General features: G+C 43.8%; 1 protein-coding gene across 2 annotated transcripts in view; it reads left to right on the plus strand.

The window, feature by feature from the left end:
* Positions 1 to 1654: 1654 nt before the first annotated feature.
* The window catches only part of LOC147897553 (metal transporter Nramp1-like), a 42580-nt gene continuing 16542 nt past the window's right edge, over positions 1655 to 27692 (plus strand). For both annotated transcript variants that reach the window (XR_015541662.1, XM_087380211.1), the window contains exons 1-10: positions 1655 to 1852; positions 2683 to 2761; positions 2856 to 2896; positions 3162 to 3240; positions 15746 to 15850; positions 22486 to 22595; positions 22731 to 22912; positions 23041 to 23110; positions 23201 to 23374; positions 25577 to 25681. Coding sequence is in view for 1 of the 2 variants with exons in the window: in XM_087380211.1 (XP_087236337.1) it covers positions 1769 to 1852; positions 2683 to 2761; positions 2856 to 2896; positions 3162 to 3240; positions 15746 to 15850; positions 22486 to 22595; positions 22731 to 22912; positions 23041 to 23110; positions 23201 to 23374; positions 25577 to 25681 (1029 nt within the window). In the remaining variant the exon portion in view is untranslated. The remainder of the gene's footprint in view (positions 1853 to 2682; positions 2762 to 2855; positions 2897 to 3161; positions 3241 to 15745; positions 15851 to 22485; positions 22596 to 22730; positions 22913 to 23040; positions 23111 to 23200; positions 23375 to 25576; positions 25682 to 27692) is intronic.

The raw sequence follows: 27692 nt of genomic DNA on the forward strand, positions 1-27692 counted from the left end.
GAGTGGAATGGATCATTGTAAATACCATGTGTATGAATGATAAATAAGTTGGTAGGGGATGAGAGTTATTTGTGCATGGGATATTATGGGGTTTTTAGAAAATAGGAAGAGTGAGTCATATAAAGAGGTGGGCTCATGTCCATGTGTTCCAATAATATAAGAGAGGCCACATGCCAAGCGTGTGGAAGGCATGTGGAGGAGTGTGGAGTCAAGAGGAATCCTTCTAGAATTTCTACGTGGAATAAGGAGGATGTGGATATTTGGAAAAGAGAGGGTCCCTCGGAACCTACCCATCCGACCCAATCAGCCCCTTCAAACTTCTTGATATATATCAGTTCATGTCATGTTGAGCCGCAAGATCTTCTTCCAACAATGTATCGCTCTAAAAAAAGTTCGTTCCATAGGAGGACATGGTCCCCACGATTGTTAGGGGCATAAAGGTTGATAAAACCAACCTTATGTCCCCCAATCAAAAGACTCAAGTATGTAAGAGCACATTTTCTTGTAGTCCTCCTTGGTCAAGATAACTTTGCTTCCTTCTAAATTTGAGATAAATTTGATATTGCACCTATTTCCATGCACGTTCAGTACATTGGATGTTGCATGCTTTGAAAACTTAAAGCCTTTCTGTCTAAGGGCATCGAGACATGCATCATGGCTTGGCCTCCTTTGTTGAGGTCATACTCGTAATTTAAAATGATGTGAACAATAGGTACATTGCTATGTATTTGAAATGAATGAACCAACACATTGCTATTTTTAACCTTAGTCATCATTTAATACGTGATATTGTTTGTGGGGTCATTTTGTTATTTTAAATCTAAGGGACAAGTGGCTTGGCTCTTCAATGATTTGTTATACTTTGTGCTTGCATTGAGGCTTATATGAGCTACTTACAGTGTTTCCATTTCCATATGTGGAAATTCTTTGTTGCCTATTCTTTTAGTAGTCGAATTTGCTTGTAAAATGAACAACTGTTTAATGACACGTTGAAAGCTTCAAGTGGGTTTAAAGGCTTAGAGATCAATTTCTTGTAAGTGTCATCATTGTATAATTTTGCAAATGTTATCCTTGTAGCTAGGAACCAATTTTATTATTGTAAGTGTCATCATTGTATAATTTTGCAAATGTTATCCTTGTAGCTAGGAACCAATTTTATTAAAAGAGAAGGCATTAGGCGGTTTATTGAAGGTATTTTTAAATTGTTATTAGAACTATTGTTAAGTGTTTGGAGGGGGGATTTTCTATTTTTAGGGTTGGAAAGTGATTGGACACTAGAAGAGCACACGGGGAATCTTGTTCCATCAAGGAATTGATGTTGCGGGCTGCATGGCACCATTGAAGGAGGGATGTCAAAAGAAAAGATGGGGAATATTGTATTTAAAAATCCATTAAGGCAAATGATGTGTGGTAGTGCCATTAAAGGAGGGTTCTCCTCAGTGTGCCTCGCTCCTCTCCCTTTCGAGACTGCACAGATCAAGAAAAGATGGGGAATATTGTATTAAAAAAGAGTCTTTGGGGGGGAGCACGTGTAAGCTGGTTGAGAGGGACACGTGTCGAAAGGGGGGCAATGTGATGTATTTATATTTATATAATTTATAATTATAATATAAAGATAAAGAAGATAAAGAAGATGAGAATCGAGTCAAATTTGAGCATTTGCACGTGAGCCGTCCTGCTTCTTATTCGTTTGTTTCCTTGCAAAATCGCACATTTTGTCGTCCTCGCCACCCTTTCCTCCTGCTGCCGCTGCTGCCCTCTCTCTGCCATGGCTCAATCCCCTCTCTCCCACACCCGCTTGCCCTCCCTCTCTTCCGACGGCGCTGCATCATACCAAGTCTCTGTACCAGAGGTAAGCTCCAGGGGTGATGGGCGAGGCGGGAGAGCTGCAGCGAGCGAGCGAGCGAGCGAGCGAGAGAGAGAGAGAGAGAGAGAGAGAGAGAGCGAGCGAGCGCTTAATTAGATCGACCCAAGTTGCTTTGCAGGAAGAAACAGAGATAGATAGATAGATAGAGAGATTGCTTCGACCCGAGGAAGAGAGATGGGTGCTCCATGTTTGGTTGCGCCTCGCTCCCTCTCTCTCTCTCTGGTTCTCTCCCAGAGACAGAGAGAGAGAGAGAGAGAGAGAGAGAGAGAGAGAGAGAGAGAGAGAGAGAGGACTCACGCTCTCACGTATGGCTCGCATTTCATTATCGGCACCGTGAACGTCCGAATTGCAGTTTTCTCGATCGTCCGGAGGAACACAAAATTTAAAGAATGCACACATTTTGATTGTACTTGCGAAGCTACTATAGATCGTTATAAAAAGAGCGACCGCGGACTCAGGGTTGCATTGCGAACGCAAGAGCCAAGACTGTCATGTCTTGTAATTTTCGAGGGTTTTCATGCAAAAGGACGAACTATTAGTTCGCAATTTCGGAATCCCTCTCATTTTGTAGAGGCGCTGGCTCTTCTGGTTTCAGATGGATCTTTCAAATAGCTAGACCGGCTAAACTAACAGCTCTAATTATTTCTGAATTCTCCATTTGATGACTAGGGAGTGAAATGGTAGTTAAAATCGATGCCATTCTTTGTTGAAAACTTCTGGCCTCGCTAGTTTACAAGCCTATATTTGGACAGATTTTCCTTATCGTGGTGTAATCATCAGAACTTATGAATGGGCCCTTTGAAACTTGTTTGCAGAAACGAGGCTTCAGAACATTGTTTGCATATCTAGGTCCTGGATTTTTGGTTGCTATAGCCTACATTGATCCTGGAAACTGTAAGTCTTCCAAAGTAATCTCTTTCCAAGCAGCGACTGAGTTTGCCCGCTAAAATGAAGGGGTTGATTCTTATATATTTAGCTTTTCTGGCAGTTGAGACCGATTTGCAATCAGGGGCGCAATACAAATATGAGGTTTGTGTGCTGCAACTCAGGCTAAAGCCAATAATTTCAGTGTTATCTCCTTTTATACTATTGCAGCTAACCTTTTCCTATCTAGTTTTCTTTTTCTCCATTGAGTGTTCAGCCCAGATTTGGATATCAGACTTTGACAAGGGAAAATTCATTGCTCAGTATGAAAGGATATGTGACGTTTTCCTTGCAATGGAAACGGAGCTTTGTAAATCTAGAGAGGGATTGGTTGACAAACTGATACCATGTCATTTTTCCCCCTTTTCAGCTGTTGTGGGTGATACTTCTGGCCTCTTGTGCTGCGTTGTTAATTCAGTCACTTGCAGCAAATCTGGGGGTTGTTACTGGTAAAAGACCTTCTGTTTACACAATTTCTGAACAAGTGTTCAATAAGATAAAAGGACGCATCTTTCTATTTGAATTTTGCGCCTCAGCTGCAAGGTGTTCGTAATCTATGTAGTTCATTTCTGTTGTGCATACGTGTTTCTCCCCAGTTATGACGTATTTTGCAAGAAGCAACCGTTTTTTCTTATTGAGTACTGGATATCAGTATTGGTTTAGGGCTCTTGAGTGTGAATGATAGATCTGAGTGTTCTTTGAGCATTCTAGCTCTTTTTGAAGCAAAGAAAAGTAATATATGCCTGTCAAAATAAAGAAAAGTAATATATGTTCACTCAGACTTTTTTACCATTGGTTTAGGGCTCTTGAGTGTGAATGATAGATCTGAGTGTTCTTTGAGCATCCTAGCTCTTTTTGAAGCAAAGAAAAGTAATATATGCCTGTCAAAATAAAGAAATTCATTGGACCTGCAAGTCTCGTACCCAAAGAACAAACCCTTTAGACATTCCCCAGCACATATGCGTACAGAAATCAAGTATTTATAAGTCTAGTTTGCAAACGTTGCAGACCAACGATGGATGAACAAAGGCAGGCCCTTTCCAATGCATGACGCTGTCTCGAAATAGGCTTAAGCAAATAGTGTACAGCTTCTGCTCTCCCAAGCAATGCCCTCCTTCACTGAAAGTTGAGTAGGCACCAATACTTCACAAAGATACGGTGAGGGGTGATTAGGTGGGGGGATGCAACCTCTACTGATAGTGGAGGGCTGAACCGTTACATTTAGCATCCATACTCCTCAAGGAGTGATGAGAGGTTGCATGATTAAACAGAGGGGGGGGGGTTTGCAACCCCTGCTCATATGGAGGGCTGAACCTTCACAAGACCAACCTTGGCAGTGGGGTTGAGGGCTGAACCTCACATGACCGATCTTGGCAGTGGGGTGTAGGGCTGACCCTACATGGCTGCCACATGGGACCAGGCTAGCTATGTGGCGGCCAATTGGCTGTTGACCTGCAACGTGGACATGTGGGAGAAAGCAATGGGTGAGTATTATAATCCTCCATTCTTAGTTCATTGAGGTATGCCATCCACTTTAGGACAACACTTGCAGCCTGAGTGCTGCTACAAACAAGTACCAAAAGGGGCCAGACTTGCCTAAGGGCCATTATTTAAGGGATGGCTGACCTTCCCCTTCCGACCTGACCTCAAATGGTGGGCTGATCCACTCTTTTGGCCAACCTGTTCCAGGCCCTTTGGCTGACCCTACATTCTCTCAGCCCATGGTGGGACTCTTCCAGGGCAAAGCCCTTTCCTGGTCACTCAGTCCATGTGGTTGTGGCTGCATCGCTGTTCATGGAGCAGCTAGATGTTGCATAGATATGCTGCACCATGTGGCTCATCATGCAGCCTAATATGGCTGCAACTTGCTGCTCACGAGGCAGCCCATAAATCCCTAGGTTGCTCAGGTAGCAGCCTATACTCCTGTTAATGTGGTAGTTATTGTGGGTGTCATGCCCCTTTGTCTACATCATTTGGGGTCTCATAAGTGAGTTGCTGACCCTCATATTCGAACAAAAGCAGCAATAAAGCAAGTCTTAGGTGAAGGAAGGGCAATCTGAAGCAGGCTTAAGGATTGCCAAGGATGCAAGGAGCACATGGATGGAAGGCTGGTGTTAGGTGGAAGATTACTTGCGAAATATTTAATTAAACTAACTTTGGGTTATTAATTGCATTAGTTTAATTAATCATCATTAGACCTTTTAAAATTTCAACCACATTCCCCCTCTACCAATGCATATATTAAACTGTACTTGCTAGGCTTGTAAGTTAAACTAGGGAACTTGAATTAACCCCAAATTTTCATTAGCCAATAGCTTTCAATGTGATCTGTCAACTATGCATGTGAGTGAAAATATGCAAAAAGACGAGTGGTTCTAGAGATCATGTCCATCTCACTTTGTATTCTATGTTATCTCATTCTGACCTCATTATCATCACCTTACACTCCAAGGCTCACCTCCCAAGGGCTGTACAAAGGTATTAGGAAATAGCTGATGACTATAGAAACCTAATGGATGTGGAAACCTTGTTTTGGTTGTGGCTTTGGACCACCCTTTGGCCACGAAAGATTTCTTATTTCTTCTACTGTTATCTGTGGACCAGCCTCAAGCCATGAAAGATTTCCTATTTTTTATAATTAGTGGCGCATGGTGGACTTCACGTTGGCCCCTTGTTGAAATGGGGAGAGATGTTACTTACCACTTATGCATGACAAGATTTCAGGGGACTGTCTCCCAGCGCTTTGTTGGGGCCTAATATCGGGGATTTGACAATGTTCATCAGTTGGAAATCATGTCGGAAATGGTAGCCGGCTGATGGAAGGGGCATGAATTCCTGTGGACCAGCCTCAAGCCATGAAAGATTTCCTATTTTTTATAGTTAGTGGCGCACGGTGGACTTCCCGTTGGCCCCTTGTTGAAATGGGGAGAGATGGTACTTACCACTTATGCATGACAAGATTTCAGGGGACTGTCTGCCAGCTCTTGTTGGGGCCTAATATCAGGGATTTGACAATGTTCATCAGTAGGAAATCATGTTGGAAGTGGTAGCCGGCTGATGGAAGGGGCATGACTTCTTCATTGAGATGGTATTTTTTGCTTAGTTGGAGACGTTCAGGCTCCGGGAGCCCCCTCCTAGGTAGTTACCTCCGAGTTTTTCAGAATGCAGCGTTTGGGGAGACCGTGGCCAGTACTACAGCCTAGAATCTTTGGATAGGCGGATGCTGCGTGGTGATAGCAGGGTGACATATTCGTTGGAAATTATTTACACCTTGGATGATTTGAAAGCAAGGTATTGAGGGTTCTTGGATGTTGGTGCTTGCTCCAAGGCTAGTTTAGGCGATAAGTTGGTTCTTGGTGAGGCCGCAACTTAGCTCTTTTCTCCTTTTACTTGTATGATTTCAAAGCATCTAAGAGTAGCTACTTTTTTGGGAAAAAGGCGATTTCCCCCCACAACAATGCTTCGTTGGCTGCCTCACTTCATCCATTTGTCTCAAAGTGAAAAGAAGAGGAAATTCCAGCTTAGTACCAAATTGTAGAATATTACTTGCTAAAAATTGTCAAAACTTATTATCTTTGTTAGACACAAGTGTCTTTGGGATACCATGTTGATAGGATTAATATCTTTCAAAGTTTTCTTACATCGAATAAAGGGTGCTTGCTTACTAAACCTATCCAACACTATTCAAACCATGTCATGACCTTGTGATGGTTTAGGAAACGCTATAACAAATTCAATGGTTTAGGAAACGCTTGGCAGTAGCAAAGGATGTAATAATATACTAGTAAACATCCTTTCACATTTGAAGTCAATGGCCATGTGCTCCCACAGCACTAGCAAAGGATGTAATAATAGACTAGTAAACATTCTTTCACATTTGAAGCCAATAGAAATACCTATAAAGTGGTATACTTGAGTTTGTTGTTGACTTTGCTAAGCATTCTCTTCTTGGGACTTGCGTTTGCCTTCTATGTGCATGTGTCCACATGTTTGCTAATGAGGTCTCAAGTGCCAGGTGATCTCTAGGAACACTCCCCTGAGGGGGTTTGGCTTTAGCAAGCAAGCCTCAATTATCTGATAGGGTATCACAACCCAAAAGACTAATGTTAGTGATGTAGTAGGACAACTAAAGGTTGAGGACCTTTGGGAGGACGAGACTCCAACTTAGTCTGGTGTGCTAGTGTCAAGTGTGAGGTTAGGAGTTTGACTTGTTGAGCTAGTACTTTGTTTCCTCTTTGGTTGGGCTTCACAAACGTTGATTCCCAGTTTCTGAGAGGGTGGCAAGCTAGATGGGACATAACATGTCAAGTTTTGTGGAGGTCCGTTTAACCTAAGGTCCCCTAACTTGGGACAATTAGGATTTAACATACCTTTGTATAGTTAGGGTGGGTGTTATGGTTGAGACACTGACACGTCCTCCCAGGCTCCTAAAATCTTGGACTTGCAAACAAACATAGAAATGACGAAGATGGGATCAGGCTAGCTCACACTTGAGAATTCGGACGTCCCCTCCGAGCCACGAGCTGAGCTGTTGGCACATGATCCCAACCAGCCTGGTGTTCCATACCACCACGTGGTGCCCGAGGGCCTTGGATTACCTGTTGGGTCTTGGGCTATGCTAGAAAGTAGGTGCGGGTCCGCAACACGATCCAAGATCTAGACTAGCAGGGAAGAGCTAAGCTGGCTCGGACTTGTGCCACAGAAATAATCCTTGGGCTCCTTATATAGGCTCATAATGAGTGCGCTAAAAATAGCAAAAACCCTAATTCGAACCCTAATCCATGTGTGCCCTTGCAACTCAACCCGAGAATCGCCTGCCTAGGCCTAAGCCTCCCCAGCCTTCTTGAGCTAGTCTTGTTCGCCTAAAGCACTCGTCAGATATTGTCCGTGCACATGACATACTCCCCCTCCTCTAAGAACTCCCTCTTGAGTTCATAAGAAAGTCTGGAAACTCTCTTTGAAGGTTAGTCAATGCCTCCCATGTAGAATCCTCCTTGACACGATCCTCCTCAACACCCAGTACTTCCTTTAGTCTACTAACATGAAAGATTGGATGAACTGTTACATTAGGAGATTACAATTCAAATGTAGCTTGTCCAATTCTTGTTTTAATCCGAAATGTACGTATCTAGGGGATAACTTCTTAACCTTACCAGTACTTAGGCTCTTGGATTCCTTGGGGACTCGTAAAAATACCCTCATTTCTTCCGAGAACTCTCTCAAAGAACGATGTCTCTATTAGAAGAAAATCTATCCCGATCTTGGGCACTTCTAATAGACTCCTTGGCAAATGTAACATTTTTTGCATATCTTGCAAGAAGGATTTGACAGCATCATTTTTAATTCCCTTGAATCCTACCATTACTCGTGACTTGGGTTGTCGTATACAAGCATAAAAGGACTGAACCATGTACTTGAATGTTGTGCACTGTTATAAGCAAATTCAAGCATGGGTAGATATTCTTCCCACGAAGAATGTCTCTTGGAAACATATGCCTGAAGCATATCTTCCAAAATTTAGTTGACTATTTCCGTTTGACCATCAGATTGTGCATGTTTAAAGGAACTTAAACTAAGAGTGGTATCTAACTTGCCAAAGACAAGTATCCAGAATTCACTCGTAAACTTAGAATCCCTACCATTGACTTATGTCAGCAAGCAACCCATAGAGACGAAATATTTGGTCGACAAAGTGTTGAGCCCATTGACTTGCTGTAACGGTTGTTCGAGTAGGTAAGAATCTAGCCATCTTTGTCAAATGGTCTACTCTAACCCATATGGCATCATGACCCATGCACGTTCTTGGCAAACCTGAAATAAAATCCATGGAAATACTTTCCCATTTATTACTAGGGATTTCCAAAGGCTGTAATAAACCCGTTCTCCAAAGGCATTCAGCCTTGGTGACTTTATAAACGTGGCAACCTACAACATAGTTTTGAACAAATTCCGCACCTTAGGCTAGTAAAAAGTATGCTTGACGGGAGACGGCATCTGGTTTACTCTTCGATGCCCCGCACTAGGTGCATCATGACACTCCCAGAGAATCTTGGATCTAAAGATTTGACACACCAGGTACACAAATCTTTTCATTTTGGAACAACAACCCATTCCAAATCATCCTCTGACCTCCCGCGCCCTGTATCCTAGGTGGTCATAATCCCTGAGTCTTGGTCAATCATGGAGCTCCCATCTTGGACCTGCTGCCAATAAAGACTCTGATGACTATCAGTGGCGCAAAGCCCTCTCTGTTGGAATCCCCATCCGTAAGCCCCCAAATGAGGAGAGCGTCGGGGAGGGAGACCTAGGGCAAAATATGCCCAGAAAAGAGAGAAGAGAAGACAAGGGTACCTGGCTGATCTGCAGGAGCATAAGGGGGACCAGAGGACAGCAGAAGGGACCCAAGAGAAGAGGGATAGAGGTGCAGACGTGTGGGCAGTTCAGGCAGCCAGAAAATGGCGCAGCAGAGCTGGGACAGATCAGCACACGGATCTGCCATAGAGAGAGGCTGGTTGGGCTGCTTGGAGGCAGCCAACCAGGCCTTATATAGAGCAGACCTAGGGACTGGGGCCCTGCCTTGATGTGAGGGCCAAAGCCCTAGTGTTGTGGGCCAAGGGCCCCTAGTTTTGAGCCCCAAAAAGGCGCATTTATGGAGCTGCTGGGTCGGTTTAATCTAGACCTAATATACGGTGCTCACAAAGCCATCTAATTAAAGTATTACGTTAAGCACTAAAGAAGTTTTGGTGCTCTTTCGTCTCACCACCCAAAGCTCATTGTCTCAAATCACCCTTCCAACGTTGCTTGGTAAGATCCTACAAGAGGATCACTTGCAGCAGCAGTTGAGGAGCTGACAGGAGCAGCAGGAAGCCATCCCTTGGACCTACACACAAGAGGAGGAGGAGGCTAACATAGGGCTGCAGACTGAGCTTCAGGTGCTGCCCACCAAGGCTGGCTTCCGGACAGAAAGGTGGAAGGAATCTGGACGGAGAGGAGAGTCTACATATGCTCGAGGTGGAGCACGGGGGCTCATTGTTCTAGAGATATCTGGTAGATAGTAGAAGTACCTTGTGGTAGGATCAAAGGACCATGCTCTGGTGGGACTTTGGATCTATGTCTTTTGTATTGTGTCCATAGTTATTGTTTTGGTGGTTTCTATATCTGGCTGGATCATTGTCTATTTACTAGTCTGCACATCTATTTGAAGCACATAAGCTAAGAAGTTTGTGATTCCACTCACCACACACACTGTGTGAGATCTTGGGCTATTCTATCAGTCTTCTACTGTGCGTACCCTCTGTTGGTTAATTTCTAACTTGATATTAGAGCCCAAGTAGGAGGCTCACAAGTGTGGGAGCTTGAAGGCAAGGACCTTGTTGAAGGACGACCCTGATTGGGAATTGACTTCCACGATTGGAGGACTTGCCCTTGCGAGAAAGAGGGTGACTCAGGTTCAGTTAGGTGCGTATAGAGCTATGTTCTATAGAAGGTTGAGTTTGCTTTTTGATTTTGCTGTGTGGTTTAGCAGCAAAGATGGCGATTTCAGAAGCAGAAGCCTCTTGAGCCCCTTCTCTTCCTTCCTCCTACCCCAATCTGGTTCTTTTTCACCATCCCTAACGTTGGAGAGTCTGGGAAACTGGATGGGACCAACTATCCTATGTGGAAGGTGAACATCCGGAGTCATTTATTGGCTCGAAAACTGTGGAAACTGACAACGAGCGGCTTCAAACGGAAGGAGATGTATAAATTCTGAAGGTTTTGGGTCCTTTTGGTGTATTGTCTAACCGAGGACCCAATTAAATAAAGTTGGGCCAATGGAACTTACTTTCTAATATCTTCACTTCATGTAAAGCATAACCCTTGAATAAACCTCCATCACATCGCGGTATTAAAGAGAAGTTGAAGATCAAGGCAATGGGACAAGCTCAAGTCTCCAATCCTTAAAGTGAGAGACGGTAGACATAAATCATTGCATATATACGTGCACCATCATAAAAGGGCTAACTAAGAAGGTTGTTTGCAAAAATGTGCATTCTCATTAGAATTCAAGCGGGATGTTTAGCTATGGTATCAATAGAAAATGTTCAAGTAGCAAAACAAGTGTGCGTAGTTGATGCTTGTTTAAAGTAATTTAAAAGAAAACCTCTTCTGAGTGACAGGGGGAGGGGACAAAGGGAAGGGCAAGTGTAAAATATGTGCATTCAATGGGAGGGTTATGTTTAAATGTCAATTTTCGTGGAAAGCTAAATGCATAGGGAATTTATTTATTTCACATCCCAGGGCTTTAAAAAGTATGTGATGGACAACAAGGGGAGGATACTTATACTAGTAGATGTAGAGGAGCTCGAAGCATGGGAAGATAGAGATGCCCACGCCGTGGCAATGATCATAGGGACTATGACAAACTCTGTGCTTCCTCACATCCAGAGGACCGACATGTCGGTAGAGGTGTGGGCCATTCTGAAGCATCCGTATGAGACAGATAACACATCCGGGATCTTGCTTCTTCAGCATCAGCTCTACAACTTGGATATGGATGAGGGAGATTTGGTACATGACCACTCGATGAAGGTCAAGGTGGTGAGGGATCGGTTGGTCAGAAGGTAGACTCGGACCAGTTGGCCTTGATGGTATTTCGGAGGCTACCATAGAGTTTCAAGAGCTTCGTTATGACTGTGATAGTAGGATAGAGGGCCAAACCTCTGACTTTTGAGGAGTTGGGTCCATTACTGCTCGAGGAAGAATCTAGGGAGAAGCTGTATAACAACGACAACAATGACAAGGCGTTGCTGGCAAATGATAAAGTTGGCAAAGGAAAGGGCAAGCCTAACGGTGGCAAGTCTAAGAAGAATGATTTTGGAGATGAAGATGACACTTCCAAGAAGTGGACGCACAAGATTAAGTGTTTTTATTGTGTTGAGCCAGGCCATTTTGCAAAGGATTGCAAAAAGAAGGCGGATCATAAGAACAAGGAGGAGTTTGACTCAGATTCAGATGCTGATACAAAAGCCAAAGCTACTGTGGTAATCAAAGAATTGTTCTTGGTGACATCTCCATGCGTTACTGAGGTCAGATATGCTGACCTAGAAGCCACCATGAAGATGTCTGACATTGAGATGTGGGCCGACGAGAGTCAGAGGCGTTTGTGAAGGTGAATGACAGCATGAAGTGCTTGGAATCTTCCAGGTGCGTGGCTGTTGATACTGGCGTGAGGATCCCCCTATGCTGCTCAATTTGATAGGGCTGCCTTGTGGTCCCCTTCTTGTTTTTCTTTTTGGTAGAGGCCTTGGAATCCTTGCATAAAAGGATGTAGGCCTAGCATGGATGCTTCTTCCAATCTTGGAGGAGGAGGAGGAGCTGTTTACTTGAGAGCTTCTAGATGACACGACCTTATATGTAGAGGGCTCAGCAACCAGCTTGGAGACGATGCGTACCTGCTAGAGATTTACTACTTGGCATCTAGGGCCAAGGTTAACTGGAACAAATTAGTCGCCTTCCTCACAGTGATAGAGGATGTACTTACCTAGGGGGTTGATCCTAGCTTCAGATGGATAAGATGACAGATACTTAGGATGCCAGGTGGATTGGACATTTTGATGGAGCAGCAAATAGCCTCGGTTCTAGAGAGCGTGCAACATAAACTGCTTTACTAGAACTCAAGCCAAGCTGTCCCTAGCAGGGACAATTTTAGCGGCAGTGAACTAGGTTCTTTTGGCCATGGCTTGGTAAATTGCAGCGTGCTGGTGCTTAGTCAGTGGAAAAGAGGGCCCGACTGTTCCACGGGAACTTGGAGTTGGCTTCCGGAGCACTTGGAGGAGCAACTTAGTGTGCTGTTGCATGTGACGGGAGCTGGTTGTAGGATAGAGGAGACTGATGCAGCCATTCTGGAGGCGTGGGGGGAGTGGCTTAGAGTGACCCACGATTTGGCAGACCGTCCTAAACGATTTGGCTAGTTTTCCAAGATGGGGGTTCCACTCAAATTTTTCTATATGGGCTATTATATTTTGAGCCATACCCGATTTTTTAAAGAATCGACAAGGGAGGTTTATTGCAGGTAGAGTCAGAGCCGGGAGCTAGAGACCTAGTGGCTTCGATGGACGACTAGGTGGGAGGTGGGCCATTGATCCTAGACCTTACAGAGATGAACTCACACAGTGGTGGTAATGGTTTTGAGATGGTCAGTTGCTCTGGGAGATTCGGTGGGACGATGGGGAATGGTTCTAACCATTCTAGACCTGGCATACAGAGAAGATAGAGGTGGTGGTTGTAGCTGGATGCCTTGTCTTGGGTCACAAGAGCACCATTGGGCGGAGCAACAACTACCCCTTGAGGTCATACCAGATTTTGCTCCTGTCTTTGGACCAGCTTCAGCCCAAGGAAGATCTCATAGTTCTTCTGGTTGTTGGCCCATGATGCCTACCCATTGGCTTGTGGCTGGTGCAGATGAGGTGAGACGGGAACTGGCATTGTTGCACGGTTGGAGACCTAGAGACTACACCACGTTGTCCATGGATCTATTGCTCTGCGCAGAGAATTTATTTGTGCTCTCTCAGGATTGCAGCCAGGATGCAGAGGATCCATCAATTCTTCACTTGTAAAGACGACCTCATTGGCCTATTTGATAGATGGAGAGCAGGTCAATAGCTAGGATATTCATCAGGCCTCCCCCCAAACTCATTGGCGTCTGGTCCTCTTGCCGGAGGACAGGCTTTGGCAGATGATTGCCAGCATCACAGCTTGTAATATCTGTGTTGCACGATGCAGTCTGTGAGGGGGCGGCAGTGGATTGGAGCCATGGCTACCCTTGCCAATATCTAGCATGATATCATTCACACTGTGCAAGCTGTCTAGGAGTAGGGCACAGAAGGTTCTTGGAAGACCGCTGAAAGGCGGGAGGATTTCTGCAAGGCATGGCCTGCAGGTATTTTCTACATCTTTACGGATCGAGCAACAACTACCCCTTGAGGTAATACCAGATTTTGGTCCTGTCTTTGGACCAGCTTCAGCCCAAGGAAGATCTCATACTTCTTCTGGCTGTTGGCCCATGATGCCTACCCATCGGCTTGTGGCTGGTGCAGATGAGGTGAGATGGGAGCTGGCATTGTTGCACGGTTGGAGATCTAGGGACTACACGACGTTGTCCATGGATCTATTGCTCTGCGCAGAGAATTTATTTGTGCTCTCTCAGGATTGCAGCCAGGATGCAGAGGATCCATCAATTCTTCACTTGTAAAGACAACCTCATTGGCCTATTTGATAGATGGAGAGCAGGTCAATAGCTAGGATATTCATCAGGCCTCCCCCCAAAATCATTGGCCTCTGGAGCTCTTGCCAGAGGACAGGCTTTGGCAGATGATTGCCACCATCACAGCTTGTAATATCTGTGTTGCACGATGCAGTTTGTGAGGGGGCCGCAAGGGATTGGAGCCATGGCTACCCTTGCCAATATCCAGCATGATATCATTCACACTGTGCAAGCTGTCTAGGAGTAGGGCACAGAAGGTTCTAGGAAGACCGCTGAAAGGCGGGAGCATTTCTGCAAGGCATGGCCTGCAGGTATTTTCTACATCTTTACGGATCGAGCAACAACTACCCCTTGAGGTAATACCAGATTTTGGTCCTGTCTTTGGACCAGCTTCAGCCCAAGGAAGATCTCATACTTCTTCTGGCTGTTGGCCCATGATGCCTACCCATTGGCTTGTGGCTGGTGCAGATGAGGTGAGACAGAAACTGGCATTGTTGCACGGTTGGAGACCTAGAGACTACACCATGTTGTCCATGGATCTATTGCTCTGCGCAGAGAATTTATTTGTGCTCTCTCAGGATTGCAGCCAGGATGCAGAGGATCCATCAATTCTTCACTTGTAAAGATGACCTCATTGGCCTATTTAATAGATGGAGAGCAGGTCAATAGCTAGGATATTCATCAGTCCTCCCCCCAAACTCATTGGCGTCTGGAGCTCTTGCCGGAGGACAGGCTTTGGTAGATGATTGCCAGCATCACAGCTTGTAATATCTGTGTTGCACGATGCAGTCTGTGAGGGGGCGGCAGCGGATTGGAGCCATGGCTACCCTCGCCAATATCTAGCATGATATCATTTACACTGTGCAAGCTGTCTGGGAGTAGGGCACAGAAGGTTTTCGGAAGACCGCCGAAAGGCGGGAGCATTTCTGCAAGGCATGGCCTGCAGGTATTTTCTACATCTTTACGGATCGAGCTATTTGCTGCTTCTATAATTCGGGCACTGGCCCTTGGCATCTGCTTTCGGGGTAATCTAGGCAGTGAGCTGGGACCTTCAGAGGTGGGCTGAGGCAGCAAGCGCTTTTTTCAGTGCCTCATGGATTGGTGATTTTTGAGCACTGTTAACAAAGCATCTAATAGATCATAACTTTTTCTGGGGGGTAGAAAAAAGGGAAAAAAAATGCTTTCTACCTTTAGGCTGTTGACATAGTGTATCTGCTTATGCTTGGGCATTGATGACGACATAAGCGTTGCTTTGCTTGCTAAGTATGTCTACCTTATGTTTTTCAAAAATTCTTTGTTACCTCATTTTTTTCTCTTTCGTTTTCTTTTTTAATTTTCTTTGTAGAAATTTGGACTTTAGGACAACAAAAATCTGAATTCGTACAATTGGTCTTACAAAGGTGTACACACACACACACACACATATACATGTTTGCTCACCTTTTGGAAGAGTAGCTTGAGAATAGCCCTTTTATTGGGACTAGCTGCAAAAGTTTAAAGATCAGGTAAGTTTGCAGTTTGCATATTAAGTTTGCAATCCACCTTTGTTCCTACAAGAAATGTTTTAATCACCCATTCTTTGTAAAGGGACATGATTGGTGCATACCTTAAGTGGATGGAAGCTTATGTGTCCACCTCTTTGTCTTAAGGAGATGGTGTGATTTTTTTTATTGGAACCATTTTTATGCTTGATGACATGATGCTTTGTGCAGGTAAACACTTGGCAGAGCACTGCAAAATAGAGTATCCAAGGAAAGTGAACTTTTGCTTGTGGTTAGCTGCTGAGGTGGCCATAGTCGCAAGTGACATCCCGGAAGGTGAAAGACATTAGCAATTAACTGAAACAAGCTAATATTTTACTGACAAAGTTTTTTAACGTTGAACTTTTAAGTGTGTGTGTAAGTACTTTTGATAGACATCAAGATTACCTTGCAGTAGAAAGGCTAATTGGCTCAAGGTATTAGAAGGTGTCATGCAGTACCAGTGATGCTACTTGCATCAAGATATTTTGAACTAGCTGAGGGACGATGCTTTAAACGAACTAGGGAAAATATCTTGCTGTGCCAAAAGCATCTGCTGTCAGTTTGTCTTGCTCATAGAGAATTTAGATCTCATAGATTGTGCTGTAAAGTGACTTCATCAACATCAAAAGGGGAAAATAGTTATTCCTTGGCTTGGAGTTCTGCTAATACAAATCAATCGTCCTCACTGCATATAAAATTGCTGCTCTACTTCCAGTAGAGCATGTGAACTAGACTTGAAGTACAACACAAACATATATAATCAACAAATACCCCCTTTAATGGAGGGTTTTTGAGCTTAAGAATAGTGCATAGTGCAGCGAATACAGCGGATGATAAATAAAGCAACACTAACATGTATATAAACTAAGATATAACCAAACCTTTTGAACATCCTGGCCATTTTTTTATTGCCTTGACTTTGTGTGGATCCATTAGGAAACATTATGTCCCAAATATTGAACTTCTTATACTCGAGCTTACTAAAAACGTGGAACAATGCTTCAAGCTGTTTTGTATGCTCTTCTTCATTTTTGCTATTCTGGCTGCAAATAAGTATGTTACAAGAACACTCGTGCACACTTCTTGTAATGCCTAAAAATGATGTATGTTATATAATAAAAGCCAAAATTAGGCCAAGTTAGTGGGGGTTAGGACTAATTTGGCTAAGAGTTGCTTGGCCTAGAGAGAGATACAAGGCTATGTCAAAGGGAATATATAAATCTACCTCCCCACTCATTTTATCTCACATTTTGATGTGGTATCTCCACTTGAGCTTCCTCCTCCTTTCCACCTCATCCCAAATAGGGATATACATCTTGTGGGACCATTAATGCTTTGTCTCTTGCTCTTTGGAATGAGAAGGGGACCATATTTCGCTCACTAGGCAAGAGACTTTCTAGGGGAAAGATCTCGTTTACATTTAGACACACCAGAGCCTAGAGAGGTGGCTACCATAGTACTTGGCTACACATGATTTTCCACATATTGATTGAAGATTCACATTGATGGAGAGTATATCACTTATGTGAGTGGCAATCCCCCAGCTGAGCATGCCCGCTATATGTGGATCCGACTCATGAGGCCCTCAGTCACAAGTGTGTATATTGTAGCATGCTACTTCCCTCCACAGGCATCGAACTATGCCAAGACAGCCTTTGGCATTCTATGAGGACATTGAGATGTACATGCAACTAGGAGAGGTCCTATTCTTGGAGGTTTCAAGGCTAGGACTAGGGACAGTTAGGGGGAGATCTTGAATTTTCAGGAGGATGCCATATGGAGTACATACTGGATCCATTGTCACACCGTATGGGAGATATTTACTTGTCCCACTTGAAAGCCGCTCATCTACAATGGAGAGATACACATGCTGCTCTGACGTTTAGCTTCAACATGAGGCTTTCATCTTTTCGAGGCAGGTAGTTGGGATCAGATCCTACATATACTTGGGATGCACTTTCATAGGTCCCAACTTTACCCTAAAGAGCCCAGGCCGCTTGACTAGAGGACATACTTCATTGTTGGGATCGTTTTCCTTGATTAGACTAGCATGAGTCTTGTTTGGATACCTTCTTGAGTCGTGTCCAATGGGGAGATCATTTCGATTCTCACTCTGTTAGCCCGAGTCGAGGCAGTGTCGGGGATGTGGTCACCCTCTAATGCCAAGCTCGCCTGGTTCCACTTTCGCACCTGGGTCGCCACCAAGATTTTCTTTTGCCTTAACAAGCACAAATGCTCCTGCTACAGGGAGGAAGAAGATTAAAAGGGGGGGTGGTGAGGAAGAAGGATGTCAGAGGGGGAGGCGGAGACGAGGACAGGCTGGGTGAAGGAGGAAGAAGGTAGGAAAGGAGGTGGAAGAAGGAAGAGGGGCGGCGGGAGGGGAGGCGATGGGGGGCTACGGAAGAGGCACGGTTGTTGTTTGGGATTTACTAAAGATTATATTTTGTGGGGGTTGCAGTTAATCCTTAACCAACAAAAATGCATTTCGTTGCCAGTGCCTACCTCCTCTAGCCTTAACTATCATACAACTAACCTGTCATATTCATCAATGTAATGTGTGGGGAATCTATCGGTACACGGGTCTTCGAAGATGGCAAAGATCTCACTGGATTACATCGTTGAGCATGCCAAGACGGCTTGATTTGACAGATTAGAATATGTGAACAATTACATCTTGGATAGCAGGAGAGCAAAGTAGTTCAAAAACCCGATAGGTCTCGAGTAAAGGAACATTGGAGGAATAGAGATGGAAAGCCATAGATGCAGCGGGACAGCTAGGGGGCAGCGGCAGCAGCTCCTAGAGCTCAGCCATAGCAATCTTTTTCAAGATGATTGGTCTTTCCATTGACGTGACCTTCTAAGAAACATGCAAAATGTCTTGGATGGGGGTATCTCGTTCTGCTAAGCCTTTGACCAATACATATAAGGATTTGCTGTCCTGTCTCTTGATGTGCCTTTTCTGACCACATCCTTTCATTACATCATCTTTGCCTCCCCCTTACTGATTTGTTGTTTAAGTTCAGCATGTTTCCCTTGCATTGTGGCCTACATAGCTGCATAGCTGCATAGCATCTGTTTAAGTTCAGCATGTTTCCCTTTCATTGTGGCCTACATAGCTGCATAGCTGCATAGCATCTTTGCCTCCCCCTTTCTGATTTGCTGTTTGAGTTCAGCATGTTCGCCTTCCAATGTGGCCTGCATTGTGGCCTGCATAGCTGCAATATCTTTCGTAAGATTGGCATTCTTTGTTTTGAGCTTTTCCATGGCATTATAAGTCCCTTCCGGGATCCCTTTCATATCTTTGATTTGCTGTAATTCAATTTCTAATAGATCCAGCTCTCATTGTAATTTGTACGGCGACACTCAGTGGATTCTTGTTCCCTCCAGGATGTTCCCTTCACTCCTTTCAGAGCTGCTCATGTCTCAGTAGACACGTCTTGGGAGATTCTGGCTAGCATTGCAGCTTGGCATATTTGGAGAGCCAAGTGTACAGAGGCGATGGAGGGTAACCAGGTTCACCCTTTCCAGGCTATAGCCAGTATTTGGACCGACACAGTACACACTCTGATGGCCATCTAGGTGAGCATGCAGGGAACCTCCAGAGCAGCCACTGCCAGGAGAGTTACTTTTTTCAGAGTTTGGAGAGGATCTCCTTTCTTCTCTGAGTCTCCCTGAGGGTAGAGGTGGCATTTTCGGCCTTCGCCTTGGTTTTTTATTAGCTCCTTTTGAGCTGTTTTTTCCCCCTCATGCATAGCATGATGTACTCCCGCATTTGAGCTTTCTCTCGCGGTTTTCATTTATACTTAATGAAGTAATTTTCTTGACTTTTTTTCCCCCTAATGCATGCACTTTGTCTTGGAGGTTGGTTTTGACAGATTTCCATTCTACTTCTTCCCTCTCCCACTCCTCTCGCTTCGCCTTCTCTTTCCTTCATTCTTCCTGCACCTTCCTCCCTTGCTTCTTCACTTCAGTTAGTGTCTTATACACGAGTGCTTTCTCAGCTCGCAGGGCCACATTTGTGGATTCCAGATTCTCTCTCTCTTCAATCAGGACTACGCATATTTTATTGAGACTGATGAGGACATTTTCTGCGGTCTTATCAGGTATCCGTGCAGAGTAGGCTGCCATGACATTCTATAGTGCTTGCTTCCCCCATCTGTCTTTAACGCACCTGCGTGTAGTCAAGAGAAGAAATGTAGAAAATGCTACCTCCCAGGTCTCCTGTGAGCATGTAGGAAATTGCAAGAGCTTCTCGAGGGATTGGGCCGGATTTTTGAAATGTTTGGCCTGTCCTTGTGGTTGTGACAGTCCAAAAGCCTCTGGTATCTGTTCACAGCTCCCTTCAATTGGTGCATCCAAACCCTAGTAGCATTTCTGGTACCTTTGTGTATTTAGGCCCCATGTGGGTTGATTCTTGATGTTTGTTGACAAGTTTAGCAGGTCCGGGGCAGTTGGAGGGGGTGTGATTGAAGCTAGGGTCCAGCAGGGGGCCTAGACAGGTCCGACAGCCTCTGAAGGGGGCTCTTTTGAGCAATGGGCCCCTCACACTGCCTGCAGCAACTTATGTAGGGTCTGGGCAGACCCTAGAGCTGCCCATAGTAGTAATGTGCTGCTTGGGTGGGTGTTAGGCTGCCCTAGCAGTTATACAGCCAGGGGTGATCCTGTGGCAGGGGTGAAGGCTGCTGGAGTGCGATTTGGAGGTGCACAGCTGCTACCCCTGCCAGGGTGCGATTAGAGAGAGAGAGATCCATTGCCTACCTGCAGCAGTGAACCAGGGTGCAGAACATCAGCAAATTGCCTGTATTTGGGGTTCAGATTCCATGCACCAGCAATACCATTCAGACAGCAGCAAGCTGAAAGAAAGAAAAATAAATTTTATTAAAATCTTTGAAAGACCAAAGGGTCTATGAGAGAAAGCAATACCATTCAGACAGCAGCAAGCTGAAAGAAAGAAAAATAAATTTTATTAAAATCTTTGAGGGTCAATGAGAGTGAAAGAAGCTTGATAATATGAGCTGAAAGGGTGGAGCCTCTAATTGGGCATCATCTCATCCACAATGAATACAACAGAATCATATCACATTAGATCTAATACGTGAGAGAAATTTGGACCTGTGGCCAGGGTGGAAGTTCAAGAGGAGCCCTGCGATGAATGAGGCTATGATGACAGGAAACATGTGATAGGGTGTTGATAGTGATCAATGTGTGTGATCCACTGTGGTCTCCTAGCAGCAACTTTGCGTTCGACAAGAGCCACTTTCACCCCCTTCAGGTGTGCCCCTGATCTAGTCAGCAAGCACAATTCGTGTGTCAACCAGCTATCAAGACTGTTGTGTCACTGGCCCTAGATCTTGGCTTCGCCGACTATCCGTGATCTGTTGGTCCATACGATCTGGCTGGAAAAGCTCCGTGATCATGCTCTGGGTAGAGTTTGGTTGTGTGCCCTGTGTAGAACGAGTGCTCTTTGTGTTTGATGGGATGACGGCAGCAAGGCATCTCTGATTTGGGGTAAGAAAGAAAGCTGGAGAGGGATCTGAAACCATCTCTGAATAGAAAGTGATAACGACCTCGAATCTCATAGTACTCAAGGCACCTGAAAGTAAAATGCTCCTCCGACTCAATCTCATGACAATCACACAGGGTATAGATGCAGCAGGTTTAACGAATGTCTTCCTGCAATTCACATGATCATCAACCGTCGCACATTACAAAGAGTGTGTTGAACAACAATTTGCTTGCATAAGGCTAGTTTGTTAATTTTCGAAGAAATGTGAAAAGGAAGTAATCACCTCAACATTGATGCTAGATGGTTTATACAAGAAGTTTTGTGGAGCTGTGAGGGAAGCATCTCCATTGCTAGCTTAACAGTGTTCTCATTATCCATGAGCCCGACAACTTCTACATCAATGGGAGTTCTCTTTTTGTGCTGGTTCTTAGAGTGCTCAAGTAAAGGGTAAATGTCATAGTAGCTAGTCCCTGCTATGCGTGATGGAGTTTATGGTTTTCAATCTTATGAGTGACTATCGTGAGATTGAAACTGCACTATGTTGTGTTTTTAGAGGATGAGTTTGGGAATGTTCCTGGATTCATCTAGGTATATGCTTCTGCCATATTAGTGGACATGCAAATTTTGTGAAGTTTTCATCCAAGTTGCGGCCTGTTGGTATTGCGATAATTCTTTCTATCTTAAATGGTGCGTTGCCCTATCAGCTAGATTTAGATTTAGATGCTCGTTTGGGAGAGACTAAAATGAAATCGTTTAGACTTCACAAGCAATTGTAGCTTGAATGAAGAGATTTGGACTACTTTTTGATTAGCCTTCTCCTTTAGTGCTAGCCTTCGTCATGGCTGAGTTTGCCCTTCACCTCCGAAGTGCGTTTCAGAGGATGAGTTTGGGAATGTTCCTGGATTCATCTAGGTATAAAAATTCAATATCCATGAAGGAATTGCCAGGAAAGTGAAGCAATTCTTTCTAGTTTTTTACATGGCAAACTCTTTCCCGTTAAGCCTACATGCTTATGTACATACATGCATACATACATACATAAATACGTTTGTCTTTAGAGACTTGAAAGTTAACTTTTTCTTATACAGTGTTTACCAAGGCTTTTACTGAGAACCAGTGAAACATAAATTTATGAACAGGTTTTTCCAACTAAGGGTACCATGTGGGTCTATTTTTGAGATTCTTTGATAAATAGTATGTCTTTTCTCCCGTATCCACTGTCTTAACGTGTGCTGCATTTTGAATGTTTTCTTGCCTTCTAGATCTGAATAAACAAGGATGAGTTATTCAAGAAAATTTCTCCTTTGCTGTCAAAGAAATCTCTCATTTGTTACATGTAAGCTTCTTTATGGTTTGTGTTAAGTATGTGGTTCATTCTTTCTAAATGATTACGAATTTGTGTTTTCCTTGCTAAATACTGCAGTTCTAGGAACAGCATTTGCTCTCAACTTACTATTCCATATTCCAGTTTGGGCTGCTGTTCTTCTCACTGGACTTAGCACCCTTATGCTGCTTGCTTTGCAACAATATGGGGTACATGTGCCCAGTCACTATTAATGTTCAAAATTTCCCTTGGGACTTTGGAAACCCTTTTTATCACTAGGTGCAGATTGGCTATTTTTGCACTTTATAAGTGGTTTTGAGTGTCAAATATCTTTTTTTGTGTAGGTACGAAAGCTGGAGATGCTTATTGCTCTCCTTGTTTTCACGATTGCAGCTTGCTTCTTCGCAGAGCTTGCTTATGCAAAACCTTCAACAACTGAAGTTATGAAAGGATTGTTTGTGCCTCAATTAAATGGAAATGGTGCTACTGGGCTTGCCATTTCTCTCCTTGGAGCTATGGTCATGCCGTATGTGTTTTGGGTGATCTAGTATTGTGAAGCAAGTTTTTGTTGTAAAGTGGATTACTTCTTAGTGTCGGCTATATTTCAAGTACCTGTTAATAATTTTGTCCTAGATTGATGGTTTGCATTTGCAGGCACAATCTTTTTCTTCATTCAGCTTTAGTTCTAAGCAGGAAAACCCCCAGAACTGTTCGCGGAATAAAGGCATCAACTTTGTGCCTTGGAAAGTTTTTATATTTGTTTGAAAATGTGTTTCGTTTTGAAATTCACTATCCTTTACCATGATGTATACAGGATGCACGCAGATTCTACTTTTTAGAAAGTGCTTTTGCTCTATTTGTAGCATTCATGATCAATGTTTCAATCATGTGCGTGAGTGGAGCTGTATGTGGAAACCCTGCCCTGGCAGTGGAGGATCGCAAAAAGTGTGACGCGCTTGACTTAAATCAAGCTTCCTTTTTGCTTGAGGTATGTGAATAATCGTAGTTGTCAAATGATTTCAAAACTCAGTCTATTGTGCTTGTGAAGAAGTGTCCATATAGTTTATGAGAGCACGAATTTGAAATCACACTAAGCAAGAATGAGAATGAGCACCATAGCTTTTATGGATGAAGTAGTGAGTATCACGAGGAGAAATACGGAATTCAATGAACTTACTCACAGTGTAAGAAACATATACCTATATTTACCTAGGAAGATGGCGATGGTCATCCTCTAAAAGAGACCAAGTTATCTCATGGGTCATGAGAGTCACCCATAAGATTGAAAAGCAAAAACTCTATCATGCATAGCAAGGACTATGCCCTCAAACATACATATTATCACTCCCACAAAGACATGAGCATTCATTTATACAAAGGTCTTCATACGGAGTTTCTTCAGCAGTGCGGATGTGAAGGGCAGCTGAGTACTTTAGGGTGTACTACACACCTCTAGTTTCCCTACCTCTAGTGACCGAAAGGTGATGTTGTTGAGATCGTGGGGGACGACTACGTCGTAGTTATTCTTGATCACATTCTAGCTATCACTAACACAAGACTTGCCATCAACTTGGCTGCTCTAAATTGTATGGAGTACTGAGCGATATCTATGTGACATGTAGCAAAAGCCACCTACCATTGACCAATGGAATGGAGCCATGTGGCACGGCATCCCCTTCATCTAAAATATATGGTACATTGTATCATGAGGCCCCTTAAAATTGTCTAATCAATACCAAGGACATAATGCCTATCCTAGCCCCTAAGGTCAACCTACCAATCTAGGTACTTATTGATCACCCAAAGGTGAATTAATTAGCTAAATCCATAGTTCATCACTCACTTTTCTAACAGTTGGGCCCTATGCTACCCCCCATCCTTTTTTTGATAAAAAGAGGTGATGAAATCTTGTCTGGTATTTGGTTGTGCAATAGTCTCTGTGTCTCTTGACATCTATAAAGAGATCAACTCAACATCTCTGAGTTGAGTATCTAATAGTCATTGAAACTCTCTCATTATAGAACAAATGGGTGATCCCTCTCTCTCCCTCACTCTCTCTCGAGCATCGTGAACGTGGATGGCTCATTCATGTAGGGGCCAACGAATGTTGGTGGTTGGTGGTAGAGGGAAACCTGGTTTGACTCCTATAGTCCTAATGATCTCCTTGGTCCATTTTTTTCCTTTTTGGACTCCCATACTCTCACATAAAGGTCACTACTCAAAGATGGTATCCCTTGGTATTTGTAACGAGTATAGTCTCTCGAAATCCACAGTTGTGGAATGCCTTAGTGTACACCCATTGGTGTCTTATTGTGCTCACCATGAGGGTAAGAATATGGTTCAATGTAAAGGGAAACTTGCATGCCCGCAAGTTATTTGTCCTATTGCACTCCATGATACATGCATGTGAAAATGAATCCAATGTCTTGCAAACATGAGCAAGGTGATCTTTAGCCCTCCCATGTGAAGCTACAATATGGCCTGTCACACATTTGCCAAAGATTGAGGCTGAATGATGTCTAGTATTCATGGAGAGATCTAGGGCTAGTTGATTGGGGACCCCCTCACATGACGTGTGTGCATATGCTGATCAAGTGATTGGTGAAGATGCAGTTTTCTTGAAGCATTTCATCCAAATTTCTTGCTCAAGAGAAGCTGAATAGCTTTCTTTTGTGGTAACTAGCCATGGGTACTTTATCTTGGCCATGATGGAGAGAAGCCACTACTCCTTTCAAAGTGTCTTGGATTACAAGGATTTGCAATTTTTATTATACAAGTGGTTTTGAGGAACACTCCCTATATGTATTTCCTTGATGGATCTTATGGTGTAGGGGAAGGTTTGGTGTGTGGTGATGCGCAGAGATTTTGTGGTGGCAGCTTTCGTTTTAAGAGAGGGCAGGTTGTGGATGTGTGCAGGAAGAGTGAGTAGGTTGGCATCATGTGTGTGCTTTGGTGCGCATGTGCATAATGTGTGTGCACGTGCTCACGCGTGTGTGGATGGTTCATGTTTTTAAAACCAAACAACAATGGTGTGCCCTTACTCCATAACACCACTCTTTGGTTCCAGTCCTTTCTGTCTGTGAGACGGCTTTAGCTCTGTCATCTTTTATTATGTCTTATTGTTGAAACTCCATATAGTGTGTTGCCTTTTCAATTTAAAAATTACAAGTGCTTGAATGGTACTATGCAGAGTGTTTTGGGAAGCTGGAGCTCCAAAATATTTGGTATTGCCCTTCTTGCCGCTGGACAGAGCTCGACAATTACTGGAACATATGCTGGTCAATTTGTTATGCAGGTATGTAGCTAAAAGCCTAAAAAATAGGCTTAATTTCTATTTACAAAAGAGCAAATTTTTTGTTTTTTATCGTCTTGTTTTTATAGCAGTGATACAAACCAATTAGTATTGGAAGCCAAGAGGTTTAACGCTTGCACAATAGCTTTTTAATCAAGGATCTTTTGAATCTAGTCAAGCAAAAGTTTTTTGAATTGCATCTTCGTTTGATAAGTTTTTCCATTGCAGAAGGCCTATCTTTTGCCCGATTTCTAATTTTGTTGAACATTGTCCTCAAGTCTTCTTAGTAGAAAATGTTTGAACTGCAAACATGAAAGATGAGAACAGAGCATGATATCATTTTCCTTAATTGGGATGTCAAGTATTGAAGAGTATGTCCAAACATCCTCTAGACACCCACCTATATCTAGAGCATGATGCTCAACATGCAAGTGCCCCCTGTGAGGAGAAGCTAGTCAGCAATTCCTCGTTCTCTCATACAAAAGTGAGCAAAGGCCCAGCTCATAAATGACCCCAGGATCTGCAAGATCCAAGGATGCCTATGTGACAGCCGCATGTCAGTGTCGGTTGATGATGTGGCAAAAGGTCTATAGATGAGATGGCAATGTTGGCTGATTTGGGAGCGGTCCACAGCTCAATTTTTCAAGCCCTCGTGGGGCCTATAAAAAGCAAGGAGTTTCAGTTGCTCTTCATCACAGAATCTTTGGTGCTTTCTAGGAAGGCTATTGACCTTCAATAGAAGAGCGTGGCTACTTGGAGAGTTTGTTGTAGCTCTTCAGCCTATTTGACGCAGTATCTATATGAGATCTCTTGTTCATCTTCACCTCTTGACGTGTGAGGATGGCTCGAGCTTATTGCTTTCGGTTTTATGCATATGTGCATGGTGATTCTCTCACATATTATCAAACATTGAGCTTGCTCACTAGGGAGGTCTTGAGGAAGTCACAAGCTAACATGAGTGTCCTTGAATCACTTGCTACTCCCAAGTGTTGGATAAATCATAGCCAAAGAGTGTGTTTTGGTAGGAGTTCTATGCTAGAAACATTGTGGAGAGAGAGGGAGAAAAGGTTAGGGTATGAGGAAAGGATACATGAATGAAAACATAATGAAAGGCTATCTTATTCGTAATCATGAGAAGTACAAGCCTTATATAGGCTACTCACTCACACACTAGCACCTAGTGCATATGGGATAAGTCCCATAATGACATGTGGCACTCACACATGACTCACACACATGAACTAGTACTAGATCACCTAGTACTACACACTAACACATCACATCACCACACTCTTTGGCTATGATATCTCCAACACCCCCCTTCAGAGCAAAGAGTGTGAGACCCAACACGCAAAGAGTAGACCGATCCCCCCTACACCGCAATATTGCAAAGAGCAAGTCCAACTATCCAACACCTCCCGTGTGATAGCATCTTCCTGTGTTGGGTCTATCCTTGCGGTCGGCAAGGATAGACCCAACACGCAAAGAGTAGACTGATCCCCCCTCACCGCAATACTGCAAAGAGCAAGTACAACTACGTGTGATAGTGGACTACTTAGTCAGCTTGCGACCAGCGAGGATAGACAATCACTCGTCACCCCCCCTTACTTTGAACTGGGTGGTCAATACCATCAAACCAAAGTAAAAAGACAATACATTCATTTTTGGGGGACAACCTAGGGCAGATTACCTCTTATTGACTCCAAATACATTCACTTTAGAGGGACAACTCAAGGCTGAGAACCTTTATTTGACTCAACACAAGCACACATAGCATAGGGGCCTAGAATGCCCAACCCTGGTCAAAAGGATCCTCATTGTCAAGAGAGAGGCCGTGAACCTCTGCTATAGATGCATGTATCTCCTCCGGGGGCTCTTCAGGTTCAGCTTGTTCTTCAGCAAGGAGATTGGCATGAGTTTCATCAATAAGGGGGGCTGTCTTTCCATCAATGGAGGTCTCTTGAGCACTGAAAACAACCATGACCTGATAGGGTGTAGATATGTCTTCAAATGT

Source organism: Dipteris shenzhenensis, chromosome 10, assembly GCF_047967505.1.
Source record: "Dipteris shenzhenensis isolate YYH24624 ecotype China chromosome 10, Dip_SZ_1.0, whole genome shotgun sequence".
NCBI lineage: Eukaryota > Viridiplantae > Streptophyta > Polypodiopsida > Gleicheniales > Dipteridaceae > Dipteris > Dipteris shenzhenensis.